Genomic DNA, 20,115 nt, shown 5'->3' with positions numbered 1-20,115 from the left:
ATAATCTGCTGTCCTATGATAAGGAATATATATTATAGTCCCAATTTTAAAAAATGTATTCATAGAAAAAAGACTTGTCGTCTATATGTGAGATTATGTGGGATTTTAATTCTCATATTCACACTTCTATATTTTCCAAAATTTCTTCAATGTTCATGTATTGCCTTAATAACCAGCAAAAGAATAATAGGATATAAAGATTCTCCCTGATAATTTTAATTATCAAAATTTTAGAAATGCTTTGTAAAATTTAAGGACTTTCAACTAAAGAGACTTAAACAGGGGCACCTGGGTGGCTTAGTGGGTTAAGCACTGGATTCTTGATTTCAGTTCAGATCATGATTTCAGGATTGTGTGACTGAACCCCACATCGAACTCTGTGCTGGGTGTGCTTGGGATTTTCTCTCCCTCTGCCCCTCCCCATTCCTCCTTCTCTAAAAAAAAATAAATAAATAAGAACAATAAATGGACTTGAACATTAAATATACACAATCTCACACTTGTGAATATTTTCTAACTTTTATGAGTAAATACTTACCGTTCAGGGGATTCTTCATAAATACTGTGACATTCTGTATTCTCAAGCATGAGACTTCTACTAAGATTTTGCACACCTGGATAATGGAAGTTAGCAAAGGAGTGTGACATTGGAGAAGTTTTGTTTCCAAGGTCTGAGATTCTCTTATCATGACTGGTTAGTCCACAAGTGAGGCCATCTAAAGCAGGATTCAGAGAACGGGTCATATAGGCATCAGCTGATTGAGGCCTTCTCATTGGAGATGATGGATAGGGAGAAAGTTTGCTGATAAGGGGAGTCAAGAGATCAGCATATGCAGCTTTTGTAGGTTTCAGTAGTTTGTCAACATGAATATTAAGCATTTTCTGTTCAAAAGCACAAGAGAAGACAGAAGATGGGAGATTCTGAAGCCATGACAATAAACTCAGATCCAAGTCATCACAACCATTACCACACAAAAGATCAATGCCAAGAAGTACTTCACTTTCTGTAATTTCTTCTCCAGTTGCTTTACTTTGACAAAATTCTACACAGCATTCATAAAGCAGGCCCTTCATTACAAGCTGAAATAAACGATTGTTACTTGCTTTAAAACCAGCCTCACTTAGCTTCCTATCAGCAGGGATGAATTCTGCAACCATAACACAAGCCTCTTCAAAACAGTGAACTCGTGCAGTGCTCGGATTCCAGTCCTTAAATTCGGCATGATTGGTCAGACGAGGCAAAGTCAAAAGCAAACAGAGCTTGCTATAATCATCTTTAGAAGGACAATACTCTTCTAAGGCATGCAAACACTGCACAGCTTCTTGCATGGTAAATTCCAGCTGTAAGAAAAATTTAAGTGATCACTATAAACAGAGATTCTGTGAGATATGAAAACAAGAGTATTTTATTCATATACAAAGATACTTTACAAACTATTCAACTGCAAAAGGATAAACTCTAGTGTCACAGAATATTTGTATAATATGCAAGATAACTTTCAAATCAGGAATCAAAATGCTTTTCACTACTAAAATAAAAATATTAAATAATTTAATTAGTAAATTAAATTCTAACTACAAAAATAGTGTTCTAAGGGCACCTGAGTGGCTCAATGGTTGAGCTCTGATTTGACTCAGGTCATAATCCTGTGGTCTTGGGATCAAGTCGCTCATCGGGTTCCCTGCATGGACCCTGCTTCTCCCTCTGCCTATGTCTCTGCCTCTCCCTCTCTCTGTGTCTCTCATGAATAAATAAATAAAATCTTTAAAAAAAAATTAGGTCTTTTGACTTACACTCTAGAGTTCTTCCCACATTTAAACATCATTATCTAGCAAACATTTCTCTAGTATACATGAAACTCCTCACTGTAATATCTTTTGAGTTTATTTCAATGAACACTTACTAACAATAAGTTTCCTTGGTTTAGATGTAACAATACTATTATTAAAACTTAAAAAAAATTTTTCTAATCAAACAAACCCTTCATGCGGTGCCTGGGTGGCTCAGTCAATTATGCGTCTGACTTTGGTTCAGGTCATGATCTCAGAACCGTGGGATTGAGCCCTGTGGCAGGCTCCCTACTCAGGGGGAAGTCTGCCTCTCCTCCTCGCTCTCCCTATGCCCCTCCCTGGCTCATGCTTGCTCTCTCTCAAAGAAAGAAAGAAAGAAATGTTTTAAAAGATTCTTTATATCATTAAATTTAATTTGTCATAAAGGCATAAAGATTTTATCAAAAACCACTTCTGTTGTGCTAAGCACTGGATACTGTAAATAAGTGATGAATCATTGGATTCTATATCTGAAATTATGTTATACAATATAACAACTAATTGGAATTTTTTTTTTAACTAATTGGAATTTAAATAAAAACTTGGGAGGAAAAAACACCTCTGGATCAATGAATACTGAAAAACAGAAAGAGAAAGGAAACATAATCCAATTCTGGGATAAGAAAGAAGCACAATGTAGCATCTTTAACTCAAACATCTATTACAATCTAAATCACCTTAAACAGGAATGTACACTCTCCAGTCAGCCATTCATTTATCATATTTGCCTAAATCTTGGAACAAGTTTAGAAGCATTACAGATTGAAAGTACTACAGCTGCAAAAGAGTAAATCTTATCCAATTCCCACCTCAAAACTTTGAAAACTCATGATACTGATCTTTTTAGTGTATAAAATACTTATGACTGAAACAAGACTATGGCGCAAACCTTCAGGAATAAAAATCTTACATGCTGGGGCTCATCTTCTGCTGACATTGCATTGTTAACACATAGAGCTTCTAAAAACTTCTGCTTCAGGATAATATAACGAAACCTGTAAAAAATAAAATATGAAATGTTAAAATTAAAAAGCTGAGTTATGGGAAGCCCAGGTGGCTCAGCAGTTTGGTGCTGCCTTCAACCCAGGGCCTGATCTGGAGACCCAGGATTGAGTCCCACATCAGGCTCCCTGCATGGAGCCTGCTTCTCCCTCTGCCTGTGTCTCTGCCTCTCTCTGGGTCTCTCATGAATAAATAAATAAAATCTTAAAAAGAATTTTTTTAAAGCTGAGTTATAGCAATGTCAAAGATTGGAAATGAAACCCAAGTTCCCAGAGCAAAACTGGACACATTTGTCCTAAAGGACTAATTATTCCCTTAAGAAAAGATTTTTTAAAAATTAATTTTCCAATGTCTCATAAATCAAATGCACTTATAAGTTACCATGACTACATTTGCTTTCAAAAAATTCTTAAAATTCTTAAAAACTGAGGCACCTGGGTGGCTCAGTTAAGCATCTACCTTCAGTTCAGTTCATGATCCCAGCCAGGGTCTTGGGATCAAATCCCACATCAGCCTTCCCACTCAGCGGGGAGTCTGCTTCTCTCTCTACCTGTCCCTCCCTTCACACCCTCCCACCCCCATTCATGCTTTCTCCCTAATAAATAAAATCTTTAAAAATATTCTTGAGGGGCAGCCCCGGTGGCGCAGCGGTTTAATGCCGCCTGCAGCCCAGGGCGTGATCCTGGAGACCCTGGATCGAGTCCCACGTCAGGCTCTCTGTATGATGCCTGCTTCTCCCTCTGCCTATGTCTCTGCCTCTCTCTCTCTCTCTCCATGAATAAATAAAATCTTTAAAATATATATATATTCTTGAAAACTTACCACATTGAAGCCACAATTAAAATAATTTCTGTAGTGGGGCACCTGGGTGGCTTAGAGCATGATCTCAGGGTCCCGGGATCAAGTCCCACATCAGGCTCCCCATAGGGAGCCTGCTTCTCCCTCTGCCTATGTCTCTGCCTCTCTCTGTGTCTCTCATGAATAAATAAATATAATCTTTAAAAACGAACTAGGGGTGGTGGAAGGGGAGGTGGGTGGGGGGCGGGGGTGACTGGGTGGCGGGCAGGAGGTGGGGACTTGATGAGATGAGCACTGGGTGTTATTCTGTATGTTGACAAATTGAACACCAATAAAAAATAAATTTATTTAAAAAAAAAATAGAGCAGCCTGGGTGGCTCAAGCAGTTTAGCGCCACCTTCAGCCCAGGGCATGATCCTCGAAATCTGGGATCGAGTCCCACATCAGGCTACCTTGCATGAAGCCTGCTTTTCCCTCTGTCCTGTATCTCTGCCTCTCTCTCTCTCTCTCTCTCTGTCTCTCATGAATAAATAAAATCTTTTAAAAAATAAATAAATAAAAGCAAAATAATTTCAGTAGTAAATACAACTTAATACTTAAAGGAAAGGAGATTTCTACTTCCAATATTAATTCTGAACAAGAATCAAGTTTTATGGAAGATATCAAATATCATTTAATATGATATCAAAGTCCTTTACATTCAAAATGTTTTGTTTATTAGGTTTTATTACTTTGCATTTTATTCAAAACATGTCTTTATTCTTTTCAAAGATGAGAACGGTCTAATAAAAAGCCAACTAAAAGATCATAAGAAATGAACAACATTTCTGAAAAGTCATAAAATAATCCATAAACTTTAAAACTTTTTTTGCAAGTAGGTTCCATGCCCAGCACAGAGCCCAACATAAGGCTTGAACTCACAACCTTGAGATCAAGACCTGAGCTGAGATCAAGAGCTGGATGCTTGACCAACTGAACCACCCAGGAACCTTTAAACTTTAAAACTTTTTAACAGAGATTTTTCAGGGAGAAGAGTCTACTTGACTTGTCCAAGAATTGACAAATGTTGGATGCCTTAAGCACCTTAAAGAAAAATTATTTCTAAGGACTGAAAAGAAAATAATAATGAACCTTCAGTCATTCCTTTAACCACTGTTATGGTAGCAAATATGTGTCCAATAAAACAAAATCCTTGCCTTCAAAAAGAGGGTCATCTAATAAATTGTATGCAATATGTATACTGTTTCAGCAAGGTCTCAAAGGAGTGTGAAACCAATTCTATTAGAAGAGATGGGAAGTATAAGGAAAATCTTGTAAGAGCTGACTCTTGGAAGATGACCAGGAATGTGCAATGTAAAGGCAGGAGACAATGAAAGGAATACTATTCCAGATGAATGAACAATATACAAAAGCAAACAGGTATCATATAGAACTAGTGGTATGAATGGAGGATCAAAAAACAATATAAGGCTGTACTTCCATTAATGGTCGAATAACTTGTATCTGGCTAACCTTTCTGCAGATAACAATGATAAACTCTAGATAAAGTTTTTAAGGGGTAGCCCTGGTGGCGCAGCGGTTTAGCGCCGCCTGCAGCCCGGGGTGTGATCCTGGAGACCCAGGATCGAGTCCCACATCGGGCTCCCTGCATGGAGCCTGCTTCTCCCTCTGCCTGTGTCTCTGCCTCTCTCTTCGCTCTCTCTGAATGAATAAATAAATAAATCTTTTTTAAAAAAAAGTTTTTAAAAAATAAGTATTTGAAAGCAATGAAAAACAACAAAAAGCTGGCACAATTAGAGGGAAGTCTATCCTTGAAAAAAAAAAAAAAGAAACTTTGAGGTGAGATTCAAGGGTATAAGGCTCTCCAGCTGGGGACACTCTCCAGTCAACACAGTATGAGCTAAAACTCAAGTACAAAGTTGCAGTTTCACTTTCTTGAAAAGTCAGCGAACAAGTTGGTGCTGCAAGAGTAACTGAAAAGCAAGGAGACAGCCAAAAAAGAAGGAAGCCATAATGAAAAATGCACAAAAATCCACTATAAAAACTCAGTCCAAATCTTTGGCTGTCCCTCAAACTGAGAAGACGTAAGGGAGACTCCAAGGAGCCCAAAGAAAGCAACAGATGGAAGGCTAATTAACTGAACAAAGATCTCAGCTGGCATACACTAAGTGAGAGTGTAATCAAGTTAACTATCTGTATGAATAAAAATCAACACTTTTCAAAGGAAGATAACAGAATCCAGAGTCCCAGCAATGAATCCACAATGTGCAGAATACATTTTTAAAATGACTAAATATATTTTTTAAGTGACTCATAGATAAGATAAAGGCAAATCAATAGAAATTGAGCCTAAAATGACTTAGAAGTTGGAATTAGCAGACAAAGATTACTAGCAAACATTACCTACCATAAATATGTTCAAGGCCTTAAAGGTAAATATAGTAACAACAAGTAAACAGATGGAAATAGCAGAAAAATTATAAGGTAAATTCTGAAACTGAAAGGTACAATTATCTGAAATGAAAAATTCACTGTTTATGAGCAGACTGCTAATAGCAGAAAAAGGTGCTGATGAACACTGAAGGTAAATCAGTAGAAATAATCCAGACTGAAGAATACACAGAAAAAAAAGTTTTTAAAAACTTAACAGAGCCTCAGTCCTGTGGGACAATATCATCATCTAATACTGTATAGAGTCCCAGAAAGAAAAAGAGCAGAAAAAATATTTAAAGAAGTAATGGCCAAATTTGATGAAAAATATAAACTTAAAGATTCAAAAAGTTCAGCAAACCCTAAGCAGGAAAAATAACAGAAACTACATGTAAGTACATCATAATCAAACTGCTCAAAGCCAATGATAAAATCTTGTTGCCAGAGTCAGGAGTGGGAAGGGTGGGCAGAACAGGTAAAGTGGAGCCAAAGGTACAAACTTCCAATTATAAAGTAAGTCACAGGGATGTAACATACAGCCTGGTGACTATAATTAATAATATTGTATTGCATATTTTTAAAAAGATTTTATTTATTTATTCATGAGTGACACAGAGAGACAGAATCATAGGCAGAGAGAGAAGTAGGCTCCTCGCAGGGAGTCTGATGCAGGACTCGATCCCAGACCCTAAGATCACACCCTAAGCCAAAGGCAGATGCTCAATCGCTAAGCCACCCAGGTGTCCCTGTATTGCACATATTAAAGTTGCTAAGAGAGATCTTAGAAATCTTGCTCACAAGAAAGAAAAATTTTTGTAACTATGTATAGGGATGAATGTTAACTAGACTTACTGTAATGATTTCACAATATATACAAATATGCAATTACTATATTGTACAACTAAAGCCGATATAATGTTATTTGTATGTTAAATATATCTCAATTTAGAAAAAGGAATAGGGGATCCCTGGGTGGCCCTGCTTCGGCCCAGGGCATGATCCTAGAGTCCAGGGATCGATCGAGTCCCGCCCGCATCAGGTTCCCTGCATGGAGCCTGCTTCTCTCTCTGCCTCTGTCTGCCTCTCTCTGTGTCACTCATGAATAAATAAATAAATAAAATATTTAAAAAAAGAAAAAAAGAAAAATCTTGAAGGCAGTCAAGAAAAAAAGAAAAAGGAAAAGGAAACATACAAGATAATCAGGTATGTCATACATCAGCTGTCAAACAAACACAGCTAAGTATTCATCAGAAATAATGGAAGCCAGGAGACAATGGAATGACATTTTTTTTTTTTTGGAATGACATCTTTTTTTTTTTAAAGATTTTATCTTATTTATTCATAGAGACAGAGAGAGAGAGAGAGAGTGAGGCAGAGACACAGGCAGAGGGAGAAGCAGGCACCACACAGAGAGCCTGATGTGGGACTCGATCCCGGGTCTCCAGGATCACGCCCTGGGCTGCAGGCGGCGCTAAACCGCTGCGCCACCAGGGCTGCCCTGGAATGACATCTTTAAAATCTTTATACTAGGGATACCTGGGTGGCTCAGCAGTTGAGCGTCTGCCTTTGGCTCAGGGAGTGATCCCGGAGTTCCCGGATCAAGTCTCACATCGGGTTCCCTACATGGAGCCTGCTTCTCCTTCTGCCTGTGTCTCTGCCTCTCTGTATCTCTCATGAATAAATAAAAATCTTAAAAAACAAAAAAACAAAAAAACTTCATACTATTATGAGGTAACAACTGTTTCAGATACGGCCCTTGTGGCTTTTTGTATAGACACTACCAAAACAGGTAGGTTTATGTATCAGATTTTCAACCAACTGAAGTACATGCAACTTGTCCTCTAGAAGTACTCCAACTCAATTGGATTGAGTATACTATTTTCTAGGAAAGCTAAGTAGGAAAGTTTAAAAACACAGCCTTATTTTTACATTTTTGTTTATTGTTTTGTTCTGCTAAGCTTCTACCAATGATAAGACATTAAAAACTCCAGAAGAAATCTTACCTTTTTTTGTCAAATTTTTCCATACATTCTAGAGGCTGAATGAACTGAAGAACTTCATCCCACTGACCATCAAGGATTAGCTGCCTATATAAAGAAAAAAAACCCATGCATGTTATCAAATTTGGGTTATACTAATTAAAAGCAGAATAAATATGATAGCGTTAAACTTCAGTCTGAAAAAAACAAAATGAAACAAAAACTTCAGTATGAAATCTGTAATGAGGTTAACATTGTATTTGGTTCCTCAAACATAATTAAATAAATTTTTCATAACATTTGTAACTACATGTCCTATATGAGAAGAATTTGTGCTCTGCAACCACTTCTCATTCTAATACACCTGTGTTTTCACCTATATAAAAACACTGGGCTAAGTCTAAAAGTTTATTTTCCTATTTATCTTACAGTTTTAAAGCTCTTTCATATTTTTTAGGGGCCAGTGTGTGGGTATGTTCCAGACTCACCAAATCAGTGGTTCTTAATTGGGTCAATTTGCCCGCAAGATATCTGGTAATGTTTGGAGACATTTTGGGTTGTCACAATTAGGGGTGCTACTGGCATTAACTTGGTATAGGTCAGAGATGCTGCTAAACATGCTACAAATGACAGGACAACCCACACACCTCCACAAAACAAAGAATTATCCAGCCCAAAATGTTACTAAATGCTGAGGCTGAGAAATCCTGCTCTAAATTTTGATTTCTACATCTTCGAGGCATTTTACACTCAAACTTATACTCTGAAAATAAAAACAGCAAGGAAAAAAAATAAAAAATAAAAACAGCAAGGAATAAGATCAGATTTCATCCTACTTTGGTGGTCTATAGGGACTTCCAAAAGCTATAAAACATTCTTATTGCTGCCCTTTTATAATAGCAATTTCCCTACTTTAGGATTTTTAGAACAGTAAAATTTTAAAAGGGATGGGCAGGAAGATCTATATCAGATTGTCAACTTTTGAGTCTGCAAATAAGGAATATTAATAAAAAGCAATCATGCTATATATAATAATTTTATAAAGAGGTATTTTAATATTTAAAAAGTAGGAAGACATAATTTCAAAGGCTAGTCCTTTAAGATAAATACGTTTAGTTTAAAAATGTACTTGTTCTGGGGTACCTGGGTGGCTCAGTGGTTGAGCATCTGCCTTTGGCTCAGTTCATGATCCCAGAGTTCTGGGATCAAGTCCCACATCGGGCTCCCTAGAGAGAGCCTGCTTCTCCCTTTCCCTCTGCACATGTCTCTGCCTCTCTCTCTCTCTCTCTCTGTCTCTCATGAATAAACAAAATCTTTTAAAAAATAAAAAAAAAGTAACTTGCTATTCAAAAAAAAATTTTTTTTAAGATTTTATTCATTCATTCATGTGAGACACAGAGAGAGAGACAGAGAGCCACAGGCAGAGGGAGAAGCAGGCTCCCCACAGACAGCCCGATGTGGGACTTGACCCCAGGACCCAGGGATCATGACCTGAGCCAAAGGCCGACACTCAACCACTGAGCTACCCAGGTGCCCCCCCATTCCAAAATTCTTTGCATTTCACCTCATATCAGTAAAACTTCATCTAGAAACTCAATAGGTTCTTGGAGGGGGGATTATTTTAGAGTCACTGCTAAATTCCAGGAGTAGCAATGCTTGAAAGACAGGGCCAAAAGAATGATAGGTTCCTGACAATTATTAACTAAGCTCCACAGAGCTAAATGACATTCACAACATCAAATACAGGGAAGTTCAAGGAATTTAAATAAATTCTCTTTAATATATTGAAGGGTTTTTTTAAAGTTCCTTTTTCATGACTTAGGAATGCTTCATTTTTTAAGGCTTTTCATGACACAAAATGCCATATGTCCAAGAATCTGTACTCTTTGCCAAAGATATTCAATATCACATAAGCAGAGAATAAATTTTCTGTCTGGAAATCTGCGTTTTTCTTTTTCCATCCAATTCAAGTTAGAATATATTTAGCCTCTCATTTTGGCAAATATGTTAATTCCCTTTTGCTCTACAATTCCAAGAATCTTGTTCTAAGGAAATAATCCAAGATACAGAAAAAGTCACATGTACAAAACATACTCAGTAGAGCATTTATTTAAGATAAATTGGAAATAACTTGTCTAAAAATAGAGGAATCTTTAGAAAATTAAATTAAAAATTTTTACAATATAAATTTGTAATAACACAGAATCCTTATGATGTTAATGGATAAAGAAGGACACTAAAATAAATAAATAAATAAATAAATAAATAAATAAATAAATAAAATAAAATAAGGACACTAAATTATAAATGAAACAGAAAAAAAAAGAAAAAAGAAAAAAAAAATAAATGAAACAGAATTGCTGGGTTTTTAAAAAATATGCACAGAAAATTATCAGTATGTAGTGTGTCTAAGTGGTGGGTGATTTTTCTTATTTTTATATATTTTGTATAATGAATATGTTTATATTCACTTCTATGGCAAAAAAACAGTATTGCAGAAATATTTTCTTTATCTTTCTGGAGTCTCTGGTTTCTTGAAATCAAGTATTTTTTGTGATGATGCCACAACCATAATGGAATTGTAACTCCCATTTTTTTAATGGACCCCTGGATCTTACTACTGAAAACATTCTATATAAAACATTATTTTGTTAATGTTCCATTACAAAAACATTATTTTTAAAAATTATATAGCCTTTTCATGACTATAAGTACCTACCCATAGTACACATATTACCTTATTAATACGTAATACTTCTTTGAAAGAGCTACAAACCTCATAATACTAATGAAATCATACCTTAGAAAAAGCATATCATCTGAAAATAGGCCATTTATGACTCCACTTTCCTTCTCAAGGGCCAACATACTAATGTGAAGCTTCTTTGAATTCAAGAAGTCTAAAATTAGCTTAATGATTTCAACCTCTTTTACATTCACTGTTTCTTCCGCCGTCATGTTGATAGCCTAAATATTAAACCAAACAAAAACAAAAATTAGTCTTACTGTTTTATTTCTAAGTGTTATTAACTGTCTGGAACTACACATAAGAGATTTCTTGGAAATAGTACAGGTATTTTGAAGTGAAATTAATTTAGTATTTATCAAAACCAGTCATTCTTTAAGATATAATAAAGGTTATTTGTTAATTTTTTAAGTTAAAAATTAGTTAATTTTTTTAAGTCTTTATCTTTGAGAGATACACAATGAATAATACAGATTAAATGATATAAAGTCTGTGATTTGCTTCATAATAATACAAGAGGAGACTGGGAAGAGGTAAACAGGAAACAAGAATCATGGCTATTGAAGTAGGTAATGGGTAAATGGAAGTTCACATATTTGCTATGGTCTGAACATTTGTGTCCTCTCAAAATTAATCTATTGAAATCCTAATCTCCAAACTGATGGTATCAGGATGTGAAGACTTTGGGAAGTGATTAGATCTGATTAGATCTGACTTGGTGGGGTTAGTGTCTTTCAAGAGGCCCCAGAAAACTAACTCAACCCTTCCACCTTGTAGGGATGCAATGAGAAGACAGCAGTCTGCAACCAGAAAGAGAATTCTCATCAGAACCTGACCATGATAACACTCTGATTGTAGATTTCCAGCTTCCAAAGCTGTGAGCAATAAATTTCTGCTATTTATAAGCCAGTCTAGTATTATGTTACAGCAATCCAAATGGACTGAGACAATATTATTCTGCCTATTCTTACATATTTTTAAATTTTGCCATAATAAAGAATATTTTAAAAAGTCACTAATAACCAAACCATGTTTAGCTTTGTTCTAACTACCTTTCCTTAAGTATACACTCATTCAGTATGCACTTAACTGCTTTTTTTCTTTGACAGGCACAGTTCTATACTTAGGAAAAACTGGCTTTGTCCTTAAGAAGCTTATAGTCTACCAGCAACATGTAAAATGTTTTTTATACCTTTATACCTTTTATACCTTTTATACCTTTATCCCTTTATACCTTGTACTTTGGAGCCAAACAAAGCAAGGCTAGTTAAAAAGTGCAACGTTAAAAAAAGTTAAAATTAAAAAAAAGTGCAACATTAAGTCATATTGGTACTATCAACCTAAATGTGAAACAAAGATATTTCAACTCTCTACAAGCTCTTCTTTTATCTTTAAGTGTGCAGTGATACAACTGATCACATAGGTTATAAACTCATAAAGACTTAGAACTAGGAGTAATTCTGAAGGTCATTTCACAGATGAGGCCACACAAGTTAAATGGCCTACGTTGTTGCAATTTTCAAATGATAAGGCTCAGAGCAATACAAAAGACTAGACTACCATGCTAAGGAGATTAGCTGCAGATGCGTTATCAGATCAAACAGACTGCAAGTACATCTTTCTCACAGTATCAACTTTAACCAAGGTCACAGAAACAAATACATATATGTATGCAAACATTAATTTTTTTCCAATTTATTATTTTGTCAATTAACTTCTTCATAATGATAAGTGCAAATATCTAGCATACTAGAATACTATCAAATGAAGACATTTTCTTTCTTAGGTAGAGAAGGTGGTAGGGTAAATAAGGGACAGAAAACATGGGGAGATAATTACATGATTCAAATATTTAATGACATTAGACTAAGCTAATCTCCTACATCCACCCCAACAATATGGACGTGCTTGCCTCAAGAAACAAACAAATCACCAATCTCTCTCAGCAGAGCAGCTGCCCCAGTTCCCCGTGCTTTGAGTTTCTCTTTGCTCTCTGCTGAGGTAACTGTCCTCCTGTTCATAGACTTTGTTCAGAAGAAGATACACCATGAAAGATATTTCTACTCAGTAAATTTTTTTGAAGATTTTATTTATTTATTTATTTGACAGAGCAAGAGGGCACAAGCAGGGGGGAGCAGCAGAGTGAGAAACAGCCTGCTGAGCATGGAACCAGACGTGGGGCTCCGTCCCAGGACCCTGGAATCATGGCCTGAGTGGAAGGCAGACACTCAACTGACTGAGCCGCCCAGGTGCCCCTCTACTCAGTAAATTCTAATTACATTTCAGACCTGCTTCCCTGATATTACAACTAAAGCACAATGATTAGTGATTTTAGCATTTTCCAAACCTTCATATAATTCTTACTAACATAAGAATGGCTTTTACTAATTTAGTTATCAGAAAAATAATTGCCCCCTCCATCTCTTAAGTTCTTAAAGGGCACTTCACTTACATAACTATGTACTAACCATACAACCTAGTGCAGAAGTGAGATGCAATTTTCTAGTGTTGTTCAATATACCCAATGATACTGAATATTTTGCCTCCATTTATTCAATATTCAGTCTTAATATGGAGTAACTCTTGAGTTACTATAAATCTATGGCAACAGGCCCACTTTAAATCATAACTACAAGTTTAATGCTGACATCATTTCTGATTAATAAAGCCTAAGAAAAGAAATACATTCTTACAAATACATATTCTACACTGACTTTACATTTAAGGTTTGAATAGCTACAGGAAATGTATTCTAATTAACCTAAATTGGTCAGGGTTTTTAAAAAGACAAGCGTTAAATCTATACTCTGAAATTCCTAGGAGAAAAGTATAGTATTTTAACCACCCAACCTAGAATTTTACTTTTTATAAGATTCACTGTTGTTGGATATAATATAAAACATAGATAAAGGGGCACCTGGGTGGCTGTCAGTTAAACATCTGCCTTCAGCTTAGGGTCCTGGGATCGAGACCCACATCAGGCTCCCCGCTCAGCAGGGAGTCTGCTTCTCCCTCTCCTTTTCCCCTCTTGTGTTCTCTCAAATAAATAAATTCTTTAAAAAGCAAAACACAACAAACATAGATATATGTTTAATGACTGTATCTTATTCTTTTTTAACCACCCTGTATTACTGAAACATTTATAGAGGTACCCAAAATCCTACCTATATAATTTAGAAATTAAGAACATTATGAATAGAAGTTTTAAAGATAACATAACATATAAAAACATAATTCATAAACATTTTAAATTCCCTTGAACAGTTAATCCCTACAAAGCTAGCATTTTTCTCTAATTCAGAAGTAGAATTCAGTAATAAATGCTTCATCCCCCATCCTCATGGGAGATATAAAAGAATTAACTAGTTTAGAAACGACTAAAATTATCTTTTAAAACGAGATGCACAGTATGTTAAATGTTCAATAAATGTTAGTTGAATTAACTTAAGATGCAAGAATTAATGAAGAAATGTCTAAAAATGTACAGAGTAGATGATTTTCTTTCCTACTATTCTAAAAGCCACTCAAAAGGAGAGAGGCGAGCCTAGATGGCTCAGCAGATTGTCAACTCTCGGTTTTGGCTCAGGTCCTCATCTCATGGATCATGGGAATCCAGCCCCGAGTTGGGCTCCATGCTCAGTGGGAGCCTGCTTGGATATTCTCTCCCTCTGCCCCTTCTCCTGCTTCCACTCCCACTCTCTGAAATAAATAAGTAAATCTTTAAGAAAGGAGTGGGGGCTCCTGGGTGGCTTAGTTGGTTAAACATCTGCCTTTGGCTCAGATCATGATCCCAGGGTCCTGAGATCTAGGCCTGTTTCTTCCCTGCTGAGTGAGAAACTGCTTTTCCCTTTCCCTCTACCCCTGTCCCTGCTTGTGTGTATACTCTCTCTCTTAAATAAATAAATGAAATCTTAAAAAAAAGAAATAAATGAAATCTTAAAAAAAGAAATAAAAGGATAGACCTCTGGCCCTTTAATCTATTTAGCCAAAGTCAGCTCTGACAATAGCTTAGGTAAACACACCAGCCCATGGTAAATGCGAACAATTACTCACCAGGCAGAATTTCTGTAGGGCCAAGAATAAAGTGTTTTCCACTGAAAACAGAAAACAAAATGAAAAAAAATTTTAGAGGTGTCAGTATTTCCATAATAAATGACAAATTTACCTATAAATTTCACAAAAACATTTCTATGGATTTTCCTTTAAGAAGTAAGTTTTTACTAATATCTAACTCTGGACTTGGTAAAATAAGGAAATAAGTTTTCCTCCATAATAAGTACTTCTGGATACCAGTTGGAAAATAGTTAGTATTTCAGTACTTAAAATATAATATCAACAGAAACTAAATTCCAGATGAGGTCTCTATCCTCATACTGAGCTTAATCTCAAACAACATTAGAAGAATATATTAAGGGGCAAGAAATAAAATTATTTTCAGAAATCTAAGATTATGGGGCACCTGGGTGGCTCAGTTGGTTAGTCATCTGCCTTTGGCTCGGGTAATGGTCCCAGGACCCTGGGATAGAGCCCCACATCTGGCTCTCTGCTCAGCGGGTAGCCTGCTTCTCCCTCTCCCTGCCACTCTGCCTACTTGTGGTCTCTCTCTGCCAAATAAATAAAAATTTTTTTAAAAAATCTAAGATTAAAGGTAAAATGTTAACAAGAAAAAAAGGCAGAATGTCAACAGAAATATATTAACTTCTATGTATATTTCTATACATAGATATGGAAAGAGTTTCATGAAAAAATATCAGTGGTAGCTTTCTAATCAAATATAAATAACTATGTTTTAAATGTTCCTTTGCAGTAAGGAACATTCAAAGTGTTCCTTTACTCACTTATAATACAGATAAGGAAGGAAGAAAAATGCACAAAGCTAAGAATGATTCACAAGTATAAAATTAAGGGAATCAAGGTACAGCCCTTATAAATTTTATAGTCAAGAAAAGAATGCTTAAGAATGACTCTATTAATCTCCAACTCCATCCCATACCATAAAAACCACTCTCTTTAATCTTCCAAGTACTACAGATTGCCTAACAATGAATAACACTGTCTTACCATTCCTGTTTACAGGCAAAAATGCAGATAAAGAACTGAAGTATTATGAAGCCTTGTTATGTAATACCAAACTGCAACATAAGACTACTGCACCTTTTCCTTTAAAAAAAAAAAATGGAGGGATCCCTAGGCGGCGCTGCGGTTTGGCGCCTGCCTTTGGCCCAGGGCGCGATCCTGAAGACCCGGGATCGAATCCCACATTGGGCTCCCAGTGCATGGAGCCTGCTTCTCCCTCTGCCTGTGTCTCTGCCTCTCTCTCTCTCTCTCTCTCTCTCTGTGACTATCATAAATAAATAAAAATTTTTTTAGAAAATGGAAAAATAGGGGCACCTGGGTGGCTCAGTCAGTAGAATGCCTGCCTTTGGCTCAGGTCATGATCTCGGGGTCCTAGGATTGAGCCCCAGTGGGGCTCCCTGCTCAGCAGGGAGTCTGCTTCTCCCTCTCCCTCTGTTCCTTCCAGCCATCCGTGCTCTCTCAAATAAATAAATAAATAAAAATTAAATAAATAAATAAATAAATAAATTCTTTTTAATAGAGAAATAAATTTGCTATCTTTTTAAAATAGCATTCTAAAAATTTATGTTACCACCAGGTCAGTTAACTATAAATGTCTGGCCTTTGGAATTATAAATGTGATGTTGCAAGTCACTTAATCTCCATGGGTCTCAATTTCTTCATATATAAAACAAGAGGGTTAATTTCGGTAATTTCTACTATTTCAAGTTTTATGACTTGCTTTAAGTCATATTTCAATAACAAGAATTCTACATAATTTTTCTTAGTGGGAAAAACAAAAACAAAATTTCTTAGTGGGAAATATAAAGTGTGGGATAATTAAAGTCTCTAATCTATAAGGCCAGGTAAGTAAGAGAAAATAGATTTGTTTTAAATCATATATGCAAACAAAAGTCCTTCTACCTGCAAAACTCTGTAATGTCTTATCAGCTAAAGTTTTTTTTTTATCTTATCAGCTAAAGTTTTTTTTATCTTATCAGCTAAAGTTTTTTTTTTAATTTTTTTTTTAATTTTTATTTATTTATGATAGTCACACAGAGAGAGGAGAGAGGCTGAGACACAGGCAGAGGGAGAAGCAGGCTCCATGCACCGGGAGCCCGACGTGGGACTCGATCCCGGGTCTCCAGGATCGCGCCCTGGGCCAAAGGCAGGCGCCAAACCGCTGCGCCACCCAGGGATCCCTCAGCTAAAGTTTATAACACGAATGTAGCCTGTAGCCCTTCTTACTGTTGACAGCTGTTCTCTATTCATCAATTATTCTAATTTACCTTCTGGAACTGTGAATAATTTTGGCCTAAAGACCAAATTATCTCTAAAGCAGGTACAGCTTAATATAGCTATAAAAAGAAAAGAATTCAATTACCATAAACTATATGTTGTATATATGCATAAAATATCTCTGGGGGATAAAAGACAAAAAAATTGATAAAGATGATTGTATCAAAGGAAAACTGGATAATTAAAGAAGAGGAACAGGAGGAAGACATTCCACTACATACCCTTTTGTACCTTTTGACTTTTGTACCATATACAAATATCACCTATTCAAAAAAATTTTAAATAATAATATGAAACATAAGTAATGAATTTCCCATTACAAATTACTTCAGAATTCTAATTGCAAGTAACTGGAAGGAATTAGTAATATAATGAATATAAAGAACAAATTTGAGAATGATTTGTAATTTTTTTTATAACACAAGACCTCTTCTCAGATCTGATTCAAATATTTCTTTTTTTTTTTTTTTTTTTTTTTATTGGTGTTCAATTTACTAACATACAGAATAATACCCAGTGCCCGTCACCCATTCACTCCCACCCCCCGCCCTCCTCCCCTTCTACCACCCCTAGTTCGTTTCCCAGAGTTAGCAGTCTTTACGTTCTGTCTCCCTTTCTGATATTTCCCACACATTTCTTCTCCCTTCCCTTCTTTTCCCTTTCACTATTATTTATATTCCCCAAATGAATGAGAACATATAATGTTTGTCCTTCTCCGACTGGCTTACTTCACTCAGCATAATACCCTCCAGTTCCATCCACGTTGAAGCAAATGGTGGGTATTTGTCAATTCTAATAGCTGAGTAATATTCCATTGTATACATAAACCACATCTTCTTTATCCATTCATCTTTTGTTGGACACCGAGGCTCCTTCCACAGTTTGGCTATAGTGGCCATTGCTGCTAGAAACATCGGGGTGCAGGTGTCCCGGCGTTTCATTGCATTTGTATCTTTGGGGTAAATCCCCAACAGTGCAATTGCTGGGTCGTAGGGCAGGTATATTTTTAACTGTTTGAGGAACCTCCACACAGTTTTCCAGAGTGGCTGCACCAGTTCACATTCCCACCAACAGTGTAAGAGGGTTCCCTTTTCTCCGCATCCTCTCCAACATTTGTTGTTTCCTGCCTTGTTAATTTTCCCCATTCTCACTGGTGTGAGGTGGTATCTCATTGTAGTTTTGATTTGTATTTCCCTGATGGCAAGTGATGCAGAGCATTTTCTCATATGCATGTTGGCCATGTCTATGTCTTCCTCTGTGAGATTTCTGTTCATGTCTTTTGCCCATTTCATGATTGGATTGTTTGTTTCTTTGGTGTTGAGTTTAATAAGTTCTTTATAGATCTTGGAAACTAGCCCTTTATCTGATATGTCATTTGCAAATATCTTCTCCCATTCTGTAGGTTGTCTTTGAGTTTTGTTGACTGTATCCTTTGCTGTGCAAAAGCTTCTTATCTTGATGAAGTCCCAATAGTTCATTTTTGCTTTTGTTTCTTTTGCCTTTGTGGATGTATCTTGCAAGAAGTTACTATGGCCGAGTTCAAAAAGGGTGTTGCCTGTGTTCTTCTCTAGGATTTTGATGGAATCTTGTCTCACATTTAGATCTTTCATCCATTTTGAGTTTATCTTTGTGTATGGTGCAAGAGAGTGGTCTAGTTTCATTCTTCTGCATGTGGATGTCCAATTTTCCCAGCACCATTTATTGAAGAGACTGTCTTTCTTCCAATGGATAGTCTTTCCTCCTTTATCGAATATTAGTTGCCCATAAAGTTCAGGGTCCACTTCTGGATTCTCTATTCTGTTCCACTGATCTATGTGTCTGTTTTTGTGCCAGTACCACACTGTCTTGATGACCACAGCTTTGTAGTACAACCTGAAATCTGGCATTGTGATGCCCCCAGATATGGTTTTCTTTTTTAAAATTCCCCTGGCTATTCGGGGTCTTTTCTGATTCCACACAAATCTTAAAATAATTTGTTCTAACTCTCTGAAGAAAGTCCATGGTATTTTGATAGGGATTGCATTAAACGTGTATATTGCCCTGGGTAACATTGACATTTTCACAATATTAATTCTGCCAATCCATGAGCATGGAATATTTTTCCATCTCTTTGTGTCTTCCTCAATTTCTTTCAGAAGTGTTCTATAGTTTTGAGGGTATAGATCCTTTACATCTTTGGTGAGGTTTATTCCTAGGTATCTTATGCTTTTGGGTGCAATTGTAAATGGGATTGACTCCTTAATTTCTCTTTCTTCAGTCTCATTGTTAGTGTATAGAAATGCCACTGACTTCTGGGCATTGATTTTGTATCCTGCCACGCTACCGAATTGCTGTATAAGTTCTAGCAATCTTGGGGTGGAGACTTTTGGGTTTTCTATGTAGAGTATCATGTCATCGGCGAAGAGAGAGAGTTTGACTTCTTCTTTGCCAATTTGAATGCCTTTAATGTCTTTTTGTTGTCTGATTGCTGAGGCTAGGACTTCCAGTACTATGTTGAATAGCAGTGGTGAGAGTGGACATCCCTGTCTTGTTCCTGATCTTAGGGGAAAGGCTCCCAGAGCTTCCCCATTGAGAATGATATTTGCTGTGGGCTTTTCATAGATGGCTTTTAAGATGTCGAGGAATGTTCCCTCTATCCCTACACTCTGAAGAGTTTTAATCAGGAATGGATGCTGTATTTTGTCAAATGCTTTCTCTGCATCCAATGAGAGGATCATATGGTTCTTGGTTTTTCTCTTGCTGATATGATGAATCACATTGATTGTTTTACGGGTGTTGAACCAGCCTTGTGTCCCAGGGATAAATCCTACTTGGTCTTGGTGAATAATTTTCTTAATGTACTGTTGGATCCTATTGGCCAGTATCTTGTTGAGAATTTTTGCATCCATGTTCATCAGGGATATTGGTCTGTAATTCTCCTTTTTGGCGGGGTCTTTGTCTGGCTTTGGAATTAAGGTGATGCTGGCTTCATAGAAC

At 36.4% G+C, this 20,115-nt stretch overlaps 1 protein-coding gene across 13 annotated transcripts in view; it reads right to left on the bottom strand.

The window, feature by feature from the left end:
• The window catches only part of LOC112640728 (transcription initiation factor TFIID subunit 13), a 92,653-nt gene that overhangs the window by 37,273 nt on the left and 35,265 nt on the right, over positions 1 to 20,115 (bottom strand). For 9 of the 13 annotated variants that reach the window (XM_049111006.1, XM_049111007.1, XM_049111013.1 and 6 more), the window contains 5 exons: positions 14,839 to 14,879; positions 10,840 to 11,006; positions 8,064 to 8,147; positions 2,720 to 2,825; positions 539 to 1,341 (listed from right to left, as the gene is read on the bottom strand). In XM_049111006.1, the coding sequence (XP_048966963.1) occupies positions 539 to 1,341; positions 2,720 to 2,825; positions 8,064 to 8,147; positions 10,840 to 11,006; positions 14,839 to 14,879 (1,201 nt within the window). Of the gene's footprint in view, positions 1 to 538; positions 1,342 to 2,719; positions 2,826 to 8,063; positions 8,148 to 10,839; positions 11,007 to 14,838; positions 14,880 to 15,244; positions 15,331 to 17,129; positions 17,199 to 20,115 lie in introns of those variants that run through there. The other 4 variants (XM_049111008.1, XM_049111009.1, XM_049111017.1 and 1 more) reach the window with 3 other exon arrangements.

This window comes from Canis lupus, chromosome 6 (assembly GCF_003254725.2).
Source record: "Canis lupus dingo isolate Sandy chromosome 6, ASM325472v2, whole genome shotgun sequence".
NCBI classification, from domain to species: domain Eukaryota; kingdom Metazoa; phylum Chordata; class Mammalia; order Carnivora; family Canidae; genus Canis; species Canis lupus.
This window is presented reverse-complemented; position numbering and strand designations above follow the sequence as displayed.